The 15,466-nt window shown below is 43.7% G+C and overlaps 1 protein-coding gene across 3 annotated transcripts in view; it reads left to right on the plus strand.

Moving 5' to 3' along the window:
* The window catches only part of LOC119397003 (phosphatidylinositol 4-kinase beta), a 152,398-nt gene that overhangs the window by 28,442 nt on the left and 108,490 nt on the right, over positions 1 to 15,466 (plus strand). For all 3 annotated transcript variants that reach the window (XM_037664415.2, XM_037664417.2, XM_037664416.2), the window contains 2 exons: positions 8,660 to 8,801; positions 8,880 to 8,997. In XM_037664415.2, the coding sequence (XP_037520343.1) occupies positions 8,660 to 8,801; positions 8,880 to 8,997 (260 nt within the window). The remainder of the gene's footprint in view (positions 1 to 8,659; positions 8,802 to 8,879; positions 8,998 to 15,466) is intronic.

The raw sequence follows: 15,466 nt of genomic DNA on the forward strand, positions 1-15,466 counted from the left end.
AAGCCAGAGTCTACGATTGCTGGCATAGAAAGGGCTGTTGCGCTTGGAAAACAAGAAACAAAAGCATCATTGATCACATTGCAACAGTCACGAACAGCATCAGCATTGCTATTGAGCAAGTGAATCGCGGTAGATCTGCTGCCACAAACTACATTCCACAACTGCCAAGGATTATATTTCAGCAGGGCGGGCAGGCTCAGACTGTGGAACGTATCCTTTGTAGGCATGCCAACGTTAGGCGTCATAGCCACTATGGCTTGGTGCAAGATCTTTTTGTTGAGCAGGTGCTTCGGATGGGTGCTGTTAACTAAGGGGCTTTGGAAGAAGGAAGAATATACTGTATTTTCTTGCATATAAAAAAAAAGAAATGGAAAAAAAGCACAAAAAAAAGAAATAAAAAAATTGCTTTAAAAAATGGGGTTGTGGGTGGTTATATGCAGGGGCGGGTTATATGCGAGAAAATGTGGTATGTTTTTTAGGAATATTGCAATTGATGAAATAGGCGATCTTTTTCTTAAATATATATACTGTTTTTCTGAATGGAACAATTGTAAAAACCTGGCGTAATTCTGTGATGAAATTAGGAAGTTTGTTATGATAACAGAAAAATTTGTGTTTTTATAATCTTTTAATAAATTTGACTTTCTTCTTGCAAGGTGGAGAAGCCTGAATACTGCAGTGAATAGAGTGGGGATCAGTTAGACCAGGCACAAAGACGAGGAGCTCTGGAGTTGTTGTAAGCAGCAGATCATTAGCAGCGGGAAGTGAGCAATGAGGTGGCTGAAGTTGCCCAAGGTCCAAACAAACGTTTAAAAATTACAAACATTCCATCGAATTTGCCACAGGGTTTGGCGAGTCGGTAGTCCAGTCGACAGCAGATAAATGAAATTCACCAACAAGAAATAAAGGACATTTGGAAAATAGCGCAGTCAACTTATTTAGGACATCACGTAATTCTTGACAGAATGTTGAAGATACTGGTGGTTTGTAACATACACAGAAAATAAACTTTTTATGCCCTATAAATATACATGCAGTAATAAATTCTAAACTACAGTCTACCACGATTGCACTGAAAACTAAGGTATTCCAGACAGCTATTGACACACCACCGCCTGCACTACCTGTGTGATCAGAGCGATAAAATGTATACCCTGGTTCGCAGTGCAGTACTTCAAAGTCGTTTGCGGAAGAAAGCCATGGTTCGCTGAACAGCACCATATCTACTGAACATGTGTCAGTAATAACCGTCGCGCTAGCTACACAAGCTAGGTACACAGGAGGTTCACAAAAGCAGCCACGAGAATGATCACTATGCCTTCCTATTGAGACGTTTTTACTTACTTTAAAACCTTGAGACCATTTTGTTATTATTCCATTTTCCTTACAAGACCGACAGAACAGTGCTGTAGGAAAACAGTGCTTTGAAGTGCATGTTATACGGCCTGGCTACATTGCGGTTGGTTTTGTAATCCTCTGCACGAAAATGCACAGTAGATTTTCTTTTTGTTCATCCCACTGTCGTGTGTGTGTATGGCACCTCGAGCGCCCATTTCGTTGCTGCAGTTGGGTCAAGTGGTTTACACCATTCTTCAGGCATCCAAAACTTGGATGCAGCATTTTCTCTAAATTGCAGTTTTGCAAGCCAGTAAAGCGCTAACAAAAGCACTCTTGAGACGCGACTAGGCCAGCGGAGCACAGCCTGGCAAAAATGAAACCTTTCAAGCACCTGCATCGTCGTCAAGAGGTTCTCTTTTCTATGAATTGGAACAGGAATGCACAAGTATCATTTTATGCCATCTTCCGCTTCACTGCAGTGATCATTTTTGTTATGGGTTCTCTGAGTACTGGGGATTATTGAATGAGGCCTACTATGTCATGTTTTCGGAGTTTATTTTTCTTGAAATTTGGAGGGTGCTTTTCGGAGTTTAATTTTCAGCAGAAATTTGGTGTTTATCAGAGTTTATTTCTCATAAATCTCCAATTCTCTGAAATTCGGAGTTTACTTTCGCATTATTCTTAATACTCCGAATTCTTAGATGAAATGATATCTGTACACGAAAACATCAGGACACGCCAAACATATTTTAGATGCCTGGAAGGTTTGAACACTAAACACATATACACACAAGTACTTGGATACAAAACACCTACGCTTGTGTGTATTACAACCTTAAAGTTTGTTGTTGTTGATGCAAGCACACTTTACGAGGTTGCTGTCACTGATGGAAACATGCTCCTTCCGGTTGATGATTCTCAGCTTTGAAAATGCCCTTTCAACGTTTGCGCTAGAAACGGGGGGAGAGCCAGAAGACAGTGCGCAGTGAAAAGGCACTGGCCACTGGACAGTGCATTTTCAATGTGACAGTGTGATGTATCTAAAACGACAGAAGTTCAACAATGTTACTGATTTCATGGCTTTGATAGTTGACAAAATCACTCATGAGCTGGCTCATGTCCTCAGTTTCCAGAAGCACTAACTTCAAAATCGGCACATATTTTTCAAACGATCGGGGTATCTCATGCTTCACATTTAGATTCACAACTTGAATGCTGTACCAAAATGATTTACTGGTGTACTGCAGTGCATCGCGAAGGTTCCTCTCAACTTGTCTCCACTTTTCCGCGACAGCAGCGTAGTATTCATGAAGGTCTGCTACAGTCATTGAGCTCAGTAATTCTCATCAAGGAGATCCAACAGACTTTCGATGTGAAGACCTCAGATGGGTCCCGTCATTGACTGAGGAGTGTGTGCAAACGAACCCCCCCCCCCCTCAATGGGGTAAACCTTAATGACTGAGAGCACAGCACAGTACACGAAGTTTGAGAAACCTCAGCTTAATCGGTATGTCGTGCACAACTTCAGGCGATAAAACAAGAGTTTCGAGCTTCTCACGTTTCATTCCCTTGGCTTCTCAAAAAAGACAAATGGTACGTACGCCAATGGTCCAGAACATCTTCTAAAGCTTCATAAAAAGAGAACCACCTAGAGGGACATACAGTCGTCAGCAACTTGGTGGTCCTACCCTCGCCCATGGCCATGCACGCAAGAACAAACTTGCGGCGGGGCTCCCGGGGACCGTATATTCGATGTTGTCGGCGCACCCCAGTGCCACCAAGGGGCCGTATAACAAGATGTCTCGCGCTCCAGGGGTCCCTATATACGTTGGCGTCTCTCACTCTGTTCACGACAAGCCCCTTTGTTAGACGTGCGATGGGTGCGGTCTAGGAGATAATATTGATGTGGGGTAAAGTTTATAATGGCCAAACTGGCCGATGTACCAGTAACCACTTAGAAGCTGCCCTTTTGATAAAGAACGGAAGAGGGTCATGTTGGCCATTAAAATCGGAGTTAATCGGATAAATCTGAATTGTAAAAAATTTTACCGGCGAGTGTTTATAGAATTTTTCCGTATATATCCGCAAACGGGGTGGAGCCCTAGTCATATTGGGCTAGTAATATATGCCTCGCTGGTAGTGTACATTGTGTCCTACATTTACTTTAATTTCTCAATTAATAAAACACCTCTGTACATAATGACATCTTAAACGTTCTCAATCATTACCCTTTCACTCGAGCATAAATTGTTGTTTGTCTTTAGTCCCTTTGAAGGAGTACTGACATGAATTTAAAAATTTTTCGGGTTGGTTGCTCTAAATGAAAGCACGGGTGTCGACAACCCTAAAAAGAGTGTCGTGGTGCCTGGGGATGCATTGCATATATTTTTAATACCGCTTCTTTCAACCAGCAGTTTCGGTTTTGGTTTCGAGAGGGCGGCTTCATAGTGACGTGTCAAGTCTGCCCGTCACGGGCAGACTGCAACCCACGAAATATGCACCTGCTGTCCTTTGCTGTCAGTCGAACGTGGTTCATGATGAGTGAACTGTCGTCCAGTGCCTCCGACAGCGATTTCTGTGATTTAGGCTGCATGCAGAACCCAGATTTCGCAAACCAAGTGAGCTGACTTGAAACGTCATAGGGCTTTCCATGCGGTGAAGCTGCCTTGCAGATGCTGGGAGATGAAAGCTTTAAAATCAAACTTAAATATTTATACGTGTTTCCCGGATGCGGTGTGGGGAGAGCGTTAACACTACGTGCCAAGGAAACCAAAAACGTCCGTTCTGCTGCACTTCAAAATCGTGTCAGTACTCCTTTAAGGAAACCAGCAAGTTGCTTGTCGTTGTATGGGAATATCTGCCATGTGCGCTGCAGCCCATCTTTGTTCAGTGAGTTTTCTTTACTTGAGTAGGCTTCCCGGTTAGGGGGGGACCTATATATACATACTCTAGCACAGATTCTAGGGTTTCGTTGACAGTCGTCAACGCCTGTTCTCTCGCCAGGATATTGAGTGTTTTCTTTGCCTCTGCAATATTTATCTTCAACGCTACTTATCAGAGTTGCCGGATGCTGCTGAGCTAACAAACAAATAAATCCATGTTGCATCGTGGTGGGGAAAGGGGCAGCAGCACTGGTCTGGTATGGCTTGGGTGGAGGGCACGTGCCCCTTTGGCACCCCCCTGCCGACGCCCATGTGCCGGAGCCGAAAACGTCCCTTTCTGTCTCTCATTTTCAGTTCCGCTGCTCAAACAAGTGTTGGCAGTGAACTATTTTGAATACCATTTTGAAGTACCCAGCCCATTGGTGAAGGAATTATATGATTACTCAGAGTGGGGTTTCACGGCCTCTTTAATAATCTATAGTATGGTCATGCTTCTGAAAAGGAACATGTGCGACAGATGTGTGCAAGAGGAGGAAGTGGTGCATGTGCATTTGCTTCAAGCCACTCATTGGAATGATTGTGCAGCCTCTCTTGCTCAATGCTAGTGCTTTCCATGGTGTGATACATAGCAATAGAAATAAAAGCATTCTTGTAAATGAGGATTAGTCACAGGGCTGCAAATGCATGAAGAAATGGTGCCCCTCTTGTTTTGTAACATGTGGCCCTTGCTGCATGTTCATGTTTCTATATTCTAAAAAAGCAATGCTGACGAACACAGGCTAATAGAACATACGTATTTATTAAGGGCGAACCTGCGCCCACAACTCAAAAGTGACGCGTGAAATTGCGAGTCAGTCGAGCTCCTAAGTGCCGTTCGGCTGTCTTCTTTTTTCCTCACATGATGTCTTCAGTGTGTGGCCGAGTCCAGCTGGCTGCTCATGCCACGATAGTCGCTGCCTCTGGTTGCTCAGCTGTACTACGACATGGTGTGCACAGTGTCTGATATGCACAGTGATAAGCGCGCTGTTTGAATACGGCCAAGATATTTGAGAATGTGGGAAGTCGTTTTATGTTGTGCTTTGTTAATGAGGGTTATTCCACGTAAGATCAAACAAACGATGGCTGGTCGACCTCTCAAATTTATTTCAAAATTTTATATATTATTGCCTGATGAGTGGAAAGAAGAGATCCGCAATTTGTTTTGCCGCCAAAAAATTTTTCGAAGCACAGGAAATCAATAATGACGAAGAGGTGGAGTGGAGCGCTCATCCGCTCTGCTGTTTTGGCCAACTTTCGTTATGAATTGCACAAAATATATTAAAGTTAGGTAGCTGAAACTTATTTACCTAAGTATATGCATGTTTTTGCTTCAGCCCAGGTATTTTTAAATTTTATGTGTAGTGTAGATGTCTTTATAAAAAACCTCAAAAATGTCCCAATTAGCAAAATTTTCTTTACTTTTAAGGTCTTTATCTCAGAAAAGCCTGGTAGCAGAGCGACAAAAATTCCGCATTGCGTTCTTCGCATGCTTATCTACCAAACTGCCAAATCTTGTATTTATATAACTTTTCAGTAAAGAGATATGATCGGGCTAAGTTCAAGAAAACACCGAACAATGGAAACTTCTGACGACAATTAAAAAAAACCCCATTTTTTAAATTTCTTAAACTTTGTCCACTTATTCTCCTCCACATCAGCTTTCACAATCATTAAAAACATGTTGCATAATGTCGTTGTACTAATAGTTACGGCCCCTCCAATGAGACCCCTAGGCAAGGATGGGCAATTCCGACTTCTTGCCCAGCAAGTGTGTAAAATGCAGGCAGGATTGAATTTCTTTTTATTGAAAGGCCAACAGTACCGAAAAAGGTGTCGCCGGCACTGAAGACGTTAATTTTGAAATTATTTGGTCACTGCAGCGGCCACGAGCGCGGGGCTACCTATCAGGTGCGCGCGCACCCGAGATGCTCGTTGCAAGAGATGGCGCAGTGAGAGCTCGTTTTCGCGTCCTCAGACCAATTGAGTTCGAAACAGCAACATCTCTCGGGTGACTTGAACGCACGTGCACTGGAGCTTCGCTATTCTATCCGCCCTCTGTACGCATCTCAGCTAGGCGCTGATAACACGGCGGAGATGGAAGCAAGATGAAAACTCTATAAGGGAGCTATGAGCGCTCGCTTCACGCACGCTGCTGCCACAGAAACTGCGCTGCGCCAGTTGCGATCAGTGGAAAGCATGAACGTGGCGCTCCAGTGGCAAAGCAAAATATGGATTGTCAAAGGAAAGAAAAGAAAAACTATCAGTAACCGGATGCGCTTGCCTATATTAGATGTCGGCAGCAGACGGCCTGAACTGGCCGCGCGTTCGGAGCGCTGTTCACACTTCATTCCGGCGTGGATAGTTCTTGTGCTTTGCTCTTACTCTACTCCTCCTGTGCGTCTCATGGCGAGAAAGTATAGCTCGGAATGAGTCTATTGTGGAGACTACCTTTCGAAGCACAAGAAGCTTAAAGGAGTACTGACACGAATTTTAAAAAATTTCGGATTGTTGCTCTAAATAAAAATACTGGTGTCGAGAAACCTAAAACTATTGTCGTGCCTGGGAATGCATCCTATATATTTTAATTAGCGCCACCTTAAAAAGACACTTTCGGTTTCCATATCGGGGGGTGGCTGTTCAGTGTCGTTTCATAGCAGTGTGACGTCACGGAGATACAGAAACTCGCGACGTACTAGCGGGAAATCCGTCATCTGCTCGTGGTGCAATAGACAACGATGGGTGAATTGTCGTCCAGTGACCCTGACAGTGATTTCTACGATTTAAGCTGCATGCAGGACGCAGAACTCGCGAACTCGGAGGAACTGTCTTGACTCGTCGGGATAATGTCCTTGCAGTGTGGCTGGCTTGCAAATGCTCAGCGACAAAAACTTCAAAGTCAAATTAAAATATTTTATACGTGTTCTCCGACTCCAGTGTGTGGACAGCGTGGACACTGCATACCAACGAAGAAAAAAGATGTCCCTTTTGCGATGTCTTAAAATCGTGTCAGTACTCCTTTAATTATTGCAAAGAAGCCAAAATTTCGCAGAGTTACCGACCTAGACATAAATGCTTTGAAAGAACGTTTAACGCCCGAAAGGTCAGTGACTGCCAGTGAGACGGACTACTTGTGCTACGCGTGCTTTTGCTACCACTGCAATGAAAGATCTTCACGGAACGCACAGTTTAACGATGACATTCTTATGCCCCCTGAAAAAGAAATCGACGCAATTAACCAGATCACTGCGACTACCGGTGCACGTGCGTTCAAGTCACCCGGGAGGCGTTGCTGTTTCGAACTCAGTCGGTCTGAGGACGCGAAAACGAGCTCTCACTGCGCTGTCTCTTGCAACGAGCATCTCGGGTGCGCGCGCACCTGATTGGTAGCCCTGCGCTCGTGGCCGCTGCAGTGACCAAATATTTTCAAAATTACCGTCTTCAGTGCCGGCGACACCTTTTAAGGTATCTGCTGGCCTTTTAATAAAAAGAAATTCAATCCTGCCTACATTTTATGCACTTGCTGGGCAAGAAGTCAGAATTGCCCATCCTTGCCTAAGGGTCTCATTGGAGGGGCCGTAACTATTAGTGCAACGAAATTATGCAACATGTTTTTAATGATTGTGAAAGCTGATGTGGAGGAGAATAAGTGGACAAAGTTTAATAAATTTTAAAAATGGGGTTTTTTTTTAATTGTCGTCAGAATTTTCCATTGTTCGGTGTTTTCTTGAAATTAGCCCGATCATATCTCTTTACTGAAAAGTTATATAAATACAAGATTTGGAAGTTTAGTAGATAAACATGCGAAGAACGTAATGCAGAATTTTTGTCGCTCTGCTACAAGGCTTTTTTGAGATAAAGACCTTAAAAGTAAAGAAAATTTTGCCAATTGGGCCATTTTCGACGTTTTTTATAAAAACATCTACACTACATATAAAAACTAAAAATACCTGGGCTGAAGCAAAAACATGCATATATTTAGGTAAATAAATCTCAGCTACCTAACTTTAATATATTTTGTGCAATTCTCAACGAAAGTTGGCCAAAACAGCAGAGCGGATGAGCCCTCCACTGCACCTCTTCGTCGTTATTGATTTCCTGTGCTTCGAAAAAATTTTTGGCGGCAAAACAAATTGCGGATCTCTTCCTTCCACTCATCAGGCAATAATATATAAAATTTTGAAATAAATTTAAGAGGTCGACCAGCCATCGTTTGTTCAATCTTACGTGGAATCACCCATGAGTTCCTTCGTCCTGCAAACTCATAAGTATGTGCAGGCAAAATCATTTCTTGGTAAAATTAGGATGTGGGTTTTAAGGGTGGCATTATGTGAGCTATTGAGTTGAAATACCGCCAGCTGGTTTTGAAGGTGTGCACTTGCTAGACTGATCCTTGTGTGCAGGACACTACGCCGATGCCACCAGGGGAACGGCTGGTGCCTAAAGACCTGCTGCTAAGGTTGTTTGAGTCTACACTGTTTGACATGCCTCTTGCCATAGACTACCTGTTTCGTTCAAAAGAGCCAGGGGTGCTTGCATACCTAGGTGAGTGGTCTTCCTGTAGATACTCTTGTGAGTGTCCTTTACACGTAGCTTTAGCGCTGGCTCTTTTCCATGTCGCAGGCAACAGAATGTTCAGCTTCAGTGATGCCGATGTGGACTTTTACTTGCCTCAGATCGTTAGCATGTACGTGCATCATAGCGACATAGCTGACTCCCTGCGGCCCTACCTAGTCCAGAGGTAGGTGACCTTCATTTCTTCACAATGCAACTGTAACAATGCTCAGGTGTGTTGTCGTTAATTATACGGTCATTGTTTGAGCACCTATATTGTGTGTTCTAAACAACACACGTTGTAGACCCCATTTTCAAGGAGAGCTGCTGAAAAAACAACGCAAGTTTGCGACTAGGAAAGCCTTGCCAGTGATCGTATGCTTATTGATTCAATGTCAGAAAAGTTTATTGAAACTGAGATGAAGAAACCCTAGGCTACTCAGAGCTGTACTTGTACTAACAACTTTACTGCAGAAAATTCTCAAAACAGCAAACCTTTAGGAACAAAGCATCAAATTTCTCTCTTTGCAATTCAGAAGCGTAAAATTATGTACTGCGCTAATTGGGATACTGAAAGTAAGCAAAATGGATGTGAAAGATTTCTGAACGCCAACGTTTTGACAAGCAGTCTTGTCTTCTTCAAGCCTTGAAGAAGACAAGACTGCGTGTGTTGAAACATTGGCTCCAGCGACACCCCGTGGTCAAGAATTTTTCATCCTTTCACACTTCCATCTTCTGGACTTTTGCCAAAACAGACATGTCATGCATATTTCTTTTTCATTTTTGTTTCTCGCTTTCCAAAAAAAAGATGTTCGATGTTAGCATTTCTTAAAATGGGAAAACTGGTCAGATATGTGTTTTTGTTTGGATGCCCATATTTTAGGATTTTTCTCGTAACATTCACAAACTATTAATGCAGGTGAAGGTCTCCTTCTGGACATTATTTATGTAAACAAAATGAGTGGCTTACCCATTCCAGTGGCTATATCTGTGCAAGCTGGCAGGCATTATTTACTCCTCTCATATAATAGAAGCTACAAGTAGAAAAGTTGCCTTGCCACGGTGGTCTAGTGGTTATGGCGCTCGACTGCTGACCCGAAGGTCGCAGGGTCGAATCCCGACTGCGGCTGCTGCATTTTTGATGGAGGCGAAAATGTTTGAGGCCCGTGTACTTAGATTTAGGTGCACGTTAAAGAACCCCAGGTGGTCGAAATTTCCGGAACCCTCCATTACGGCGTCTCTCATAATCATATCGTGGTTTTGGGACATTAAACCCTGGATATTATTACAGTAAAATCTTGTTACTACGAACATCAGATTACCGAAATTTTCAGATTAACGAATTTTTTTTTTAATTCCCGCCAAAATGCCTATATTGCCAGTGTAAAAAACTTTCAGTACTACGAATTTCAGAATACCGAATATTTCAGATTAACGTACGTAATTTAACCCCGAAATCAACAAGATGCTTCGTTATTACGAAGTTCCGTGAATGTTCTGGTACGGAAATCACTGAAGCTTACACCTATCATGATCTGCAGCAGATATGCGCCGGGAAACCCGCTTCAACGGGTGCAGCCCCATCAGCGTCGACACCAATGTGAGCATCACCAACCGGTCAAACTGGTCAAACCAAATCAAACAGCATCGTAGGCTTAGTCCCACTGTTGCCGCTGTTCTCACCCCGTTTCCATTTGCTGTCGTTTGGAGCTGCGAAGTTGAGATCGTGTGGTGCGGTTGCTTTTCTGGCAATGAGTTCTCCTGGCCCCAGCGTTAAAAAGAAGCGATGCCAATTTTCGCTCAAGGAAAAAGTGGACATATGCAAAAAGCGTGATATCGCACTGTCAACAGTGGCAACGATACTGAAGGATTGGGAGAAGATCGTGAAATTACATCAAGAATCACAGCTGGGGGGGGGGGGGGCTCCCTCAAGGAAATGTTTGCGACTGGTCAACTACCAAACCGTCGACGACGCCGTCCTCACATGGTTTAAGGATGCCAGACAACACGGTGTGCCCTTGTCCGGCCCTATTATTCAAGAAAAGGCGCGACAGTTTGCAGTCACTTTGGGCACCTTTGGCTTCGACGCAAGTGCCAGATGGCTCTATCGGTTCCGGCAAAGGAATGGCATCATGTGGCAAGTTGCGTGCGGGGAAGAAAAGGCGTCTGATGCCGAAAGTGCGATTGCCTGGTGGAACGAGCGCTTTCAGGAAATTGTCTAGTCGTTCAATCCAGACGTTTTCAAAAGCCGACGAAATGGTGTGCTTTTATCAGCTGTTACCTGATAAGTCAATGAACTTCAAAGGTGAAAAATGCAAGGGCGGAAAAAAATTGCGTCTTCGCGTGTCGGTGCTCTTCTGCTGCAACGCCACAGGCACGGAAAAACTCAAGCCTCTTGTTATTGGCAAGTCCGCCAAGCCTCGCTGCTTGAAAAACGTCTTGTTGCCTTGCGACTATCGGGCAAATAAGAAAGCATGGATGACGCGGGAACTGTTCACGCAGTGGCTGCTGCAGTTCGACAACACAATGAAGAAGAAACAAAAGAAGGTTCTTCTAATCGTTGATAACGGCTCGGCACATATGGTGAACGTGCATTTGAGCAATGTGCAGCTTGAATTTCTTCCCCCGAATTGTACGTCTTTGCTCCAAGCTTTAAACCAGGGCATAATAAGATGTGTGAAGGCCGAATTTCGGAAACGACTTGTGCAGCGCCTTCTCATTAACATACGACTGAAGCTGCCCACAGAGGTCAACATCCGTCAAGCCGCAGAAATGCTGACAGGGTCGTGGTGGAACGTCAAGGCAAGCACCATTAGCAATTGCTGGCGAAAGGCAGGTCTTCTCGAGACTTCGCTTACGCCGCAAGACTGCGAGCCTACGCCACGAGACTGCGATGACGAAGCGGAGCTCAATCCAGAGCTTTGGAATGAGCTTACCGAGAAGCTCCCGGTAGACGCTGTGGTAACCTTCAAGGATTACATAGACAGTGACTGCGCAGCGGCTACGTCCACAGAGCTCACCTGTGAAGAAATTGTGAGTCAAGTGCATGAGCAAGATAGTGTAGCAGAACACGATGCTGCAGATGCAGAGTCTGGGACAATGGAAGAGGCTATTTCCAGCTTGGATGTTGTGGTGTTCCTTGAGAAGACCCGATCGTACCTCGGGTGCTGCAAGGATGTACCCGAAGACATCCTTAGGAAGGTTGCGGAAATGGAGGCGTACATGCACCAGCGCCTGCTTTCTACTCGCCAGAAGAAGATAACCGACTTTTTTAAGCAGTAAATTGTTTCCACTCGGTGCCCAGTGTTTTCGTTCATTGTTTACGCCCCAACACGTGCACCTCCTGCAAAGGCACGTTATTTTCGCTGTTGTGTTACATTACCGACATCATTTTTCAGTACTACGATATTTCAGAATTACGAATTAAATTCAGCGGTCCCGCGAAGTTCGTTGTAACGAGATTCTACTGTATTACAAGTAGAAAAGTTCGGGGTGATCCGTTCTGCACTTTATGCCGATTTAATGAAAGAAAAGCAGAAGCTGCAGCTTCTTAAAGAGAGTTGTTTTCTTGTCTTACAAGCCCTCATTGACATATGTGGCCATGCAGATTTGGATTGTTTTGATGATTCACTTTGTATGCCCATGCAAAAAAACTTCATGTACCATTTTTGCTTGAGCTTGTCTTGTTGAGGTGTTCTTGCAACGGCAAATACCATTTGCAATGCAGAATTGGTGGTATTCACTTTGTAGTGCATCATTATCATCTGCCAAACACTGTGTGTGGAAAATGCACTGTCGCATATCATTCATTGTCATACTCTTGTACTAAATATGTCTGCTGAAAGAGCAATAAGCTTTTGTTCACTCAAAGCCAGCAGACACTGAATGTATTTATCAGTGCTTGTGGTTGACCTAGTTGGCATGTCCAGGTTCATCTGAGCAGATATGTCACTACTATACTGGACAACACGTAGCATTCTCGCCTTCCAGTATGGTGCCATTTCTGCCTAGATGAGCTGACTGTATTATAGGAATCGTGACAGAAATCTTGAAACACAATTTGACTGTTACATCGTACTGATGGGAACATAGAGGTGCCATCCATACAATATCAGCCGCAAATACAGCCTAAAAACGTATTTTGATTGAGTTTTTAAGTTTGGAAATTGAACCAAAAAGCGATGAGGCCATCATGCAGGAACCCCTTGATAAAAACACATTTTCTGTCCGGGTTACCGTAGACGTGTACGAGATGGACAATGCTGGTAGTGACACCTGATGATGCAGAGCCTAACCAGAGATCATAAACATAACATTGCAGTGACTTACCCGCTTACTGACTCTGTGTAAAGCATTGGCAGTGAGATAATTATCAACTCACACTACTCTCATTATTTTTATTTTTCGGCAAGAACTGTGACACAAGTGAGAAAACTAAAAAAGTTATTTGTAGTCAGACAACACGACACAAAATGTCTCTACTGGCTCTGCTGTTGCTGCCACCGTCAACGGCTCTAGTAACTGGGTATCAGCAAACATTGGGAATTCTATAGACAAACTAAAGCTCTCTACTGCTGGCATCATACTGCATAGTGGACAGATATACTGTATAACTGCTTTGGTGCTCCGACGTATGTATGAGGGATTGGTTGCCTTTAGAACGCAGCGTTGCGTGATCTATACACCAGAGCACGCCTGTCTCGCACCCAGGCTGCTTTTGAGCCGAGCGGATACTCTTGCACCCAGACGCTGGGCTGGCCGGACTGCCAAGGCGCGCATGGATTGCGCTAAGTAAACAGGGCAAGCAGCAGTTCTGAGACTATAAAGTGTGAAAAAGTAACCGTTCACGCTGCTTCCGCGTATAAGAGCTCATCTGGGCACTACTACGTCATCTTTGGATGCCAAAGCAAGCAGTGCAACAGGAGAATATTACTTAGTGCTGTTAAGACGATCATGACCCTCCTTGGGAATAGTGCCGGTGCGGTGTTTTCAGCTTCGCCGCGAGTGGATAATTGTAATTCAAGCAGAAAAACTAGGAGCCGAGTGAAAATGCGCGAGTAAATACACTAACTGCGTGTATTCTGTAGGCTTCCCAAGCAACGCTTAGCGGCGCTGTTGCTCTTGACAGGCAGCGCCATCTCTGGCAGAAAAATTAAAACTGGAGTGTAAGCAGCGCGCATTTTCCCTTCTCTCCACCGCGTTGCCGCTCGCTTCTGTGCACGTGCAGAGCTCTAGCAGTGCACTTGTGGTGCCTCACAATGTACCGCTTGCAGTGCGGCTTCAAAAAGATCTTCAAGCTTGACTGGCACTTCCGAAAAGCGAACTTGATAAAATGAGAAAGGCTCGTCAATCACATTAGCGGTGAAGAGCAGACGATCGACTACAACGACGCCCGACTCAAAGCGAAATGCATTTCCCAAGTCGCGATTACACCGTGTAGGACGTATACCTCGAGGTAAGTCTCATTCTGTCATGTTAAAGATGAATAATGGTCCACATGCACTCCGAAATGAAGCTGTACACGCTATCGATGTTCTGCGGTGTGGACTACGAATCATATGATTGTTGTTTTGATATGGCATGCTTACAGTAGCAGCCGTGTACTTTCGTGAACAAACGTTTGCAGCGTGCGAAAAAAAAATTATACGGCCATGGCACTATAAAAGCCTGAGAAGGTTAGAGTCAAGTCCTCCGTGCCGCTGGAGAATCACCTGCCGGTTAAGACGCGAGGCAGCTAGCGGAGCTTTAAGGGGGGATGAGGGTCTCGAAAAAAATTTTTTATGTATTATCCTATCTTAATGAAAACTGGCATGCATGTGTATAATTGAATGGAGATTTCAAATCTGCAAACATATTACAAATATTTCATTTAGAAAGGAAGTTATGACAAATTTACTCCTTGTAATTAGGTAATTCCTTACGGGTCATTATGGTAACTTAGAATACAAAAAGCTACTTTTCAGGACTACGTGGTTCTTCTAAAAGGTCCACCTCACAGGCTAAAGCAAATTAGATGTCAAAACAGCTGTTTCTTTGACCAGAAATAATTTTCGAACTTTTAGGGTAAAAGTTAGCTTCCAGTAATTAGCTGGTACTTATCAAATAATCACAATTGCATCAATGTTCAGAAAAAAGGAGAAGCTTTAGCCTGTAGTTTAGGTGCTGCTGAAAAAAATGATACCAAGTTTGTTTAAATATGTTCATAGAAACCTCCTCAAAACTTCCGTAAGGCAGATTCACTTCACAAAAATGACAAAGCTGAGAAAATCACATTTCAAGATTTAAAGACATTTTAAATTTAATCTTTTGAGTATGTAAGAAAAAGAAAGGCCACTTTGCCACAACACAGTACTTTTCCAGAGCATAATTTGGACTACAAATACTTGAAATAGTGATTTTCAAAAGCTGACAATTTTTATGATTTTTTGCTATTTTAAGACCCTCGTCCCCCCTTAACCACTGTGAAGCAAGATGAACTGCTCGCCTCGTTTTTTTGGCTTTCGCATCATGCTTGCACTCTCTTTTTATGAGGATATCGACTTGACAGGCGTATAAAACCTGCTGCGCGAACGCGGCTAGAAAATCGGACAAAGTCAGAAGGTGATTACTTCAAGGTTGCAATTACAGAGCATGTATTAAGTGCCAGTTTTATTTAG

The sequence above is a fragment of the Rhipicephalus sanguineus genome, chromosome 6 (assembly GCF_013339695.2).
Source record: "Rhipicephalus sanguineus isolate Rsan-2018 chromosome 6, BIME_Rsan_1.4, whole genome shotgun sequence".
Taxonomy (NCBI): Eukaryota; Metazoa; Arthropoda; class Arachnida; order Ixodida; family Ixodidae; genus Rhipicephalus; species Rhipicephalus sanguineus.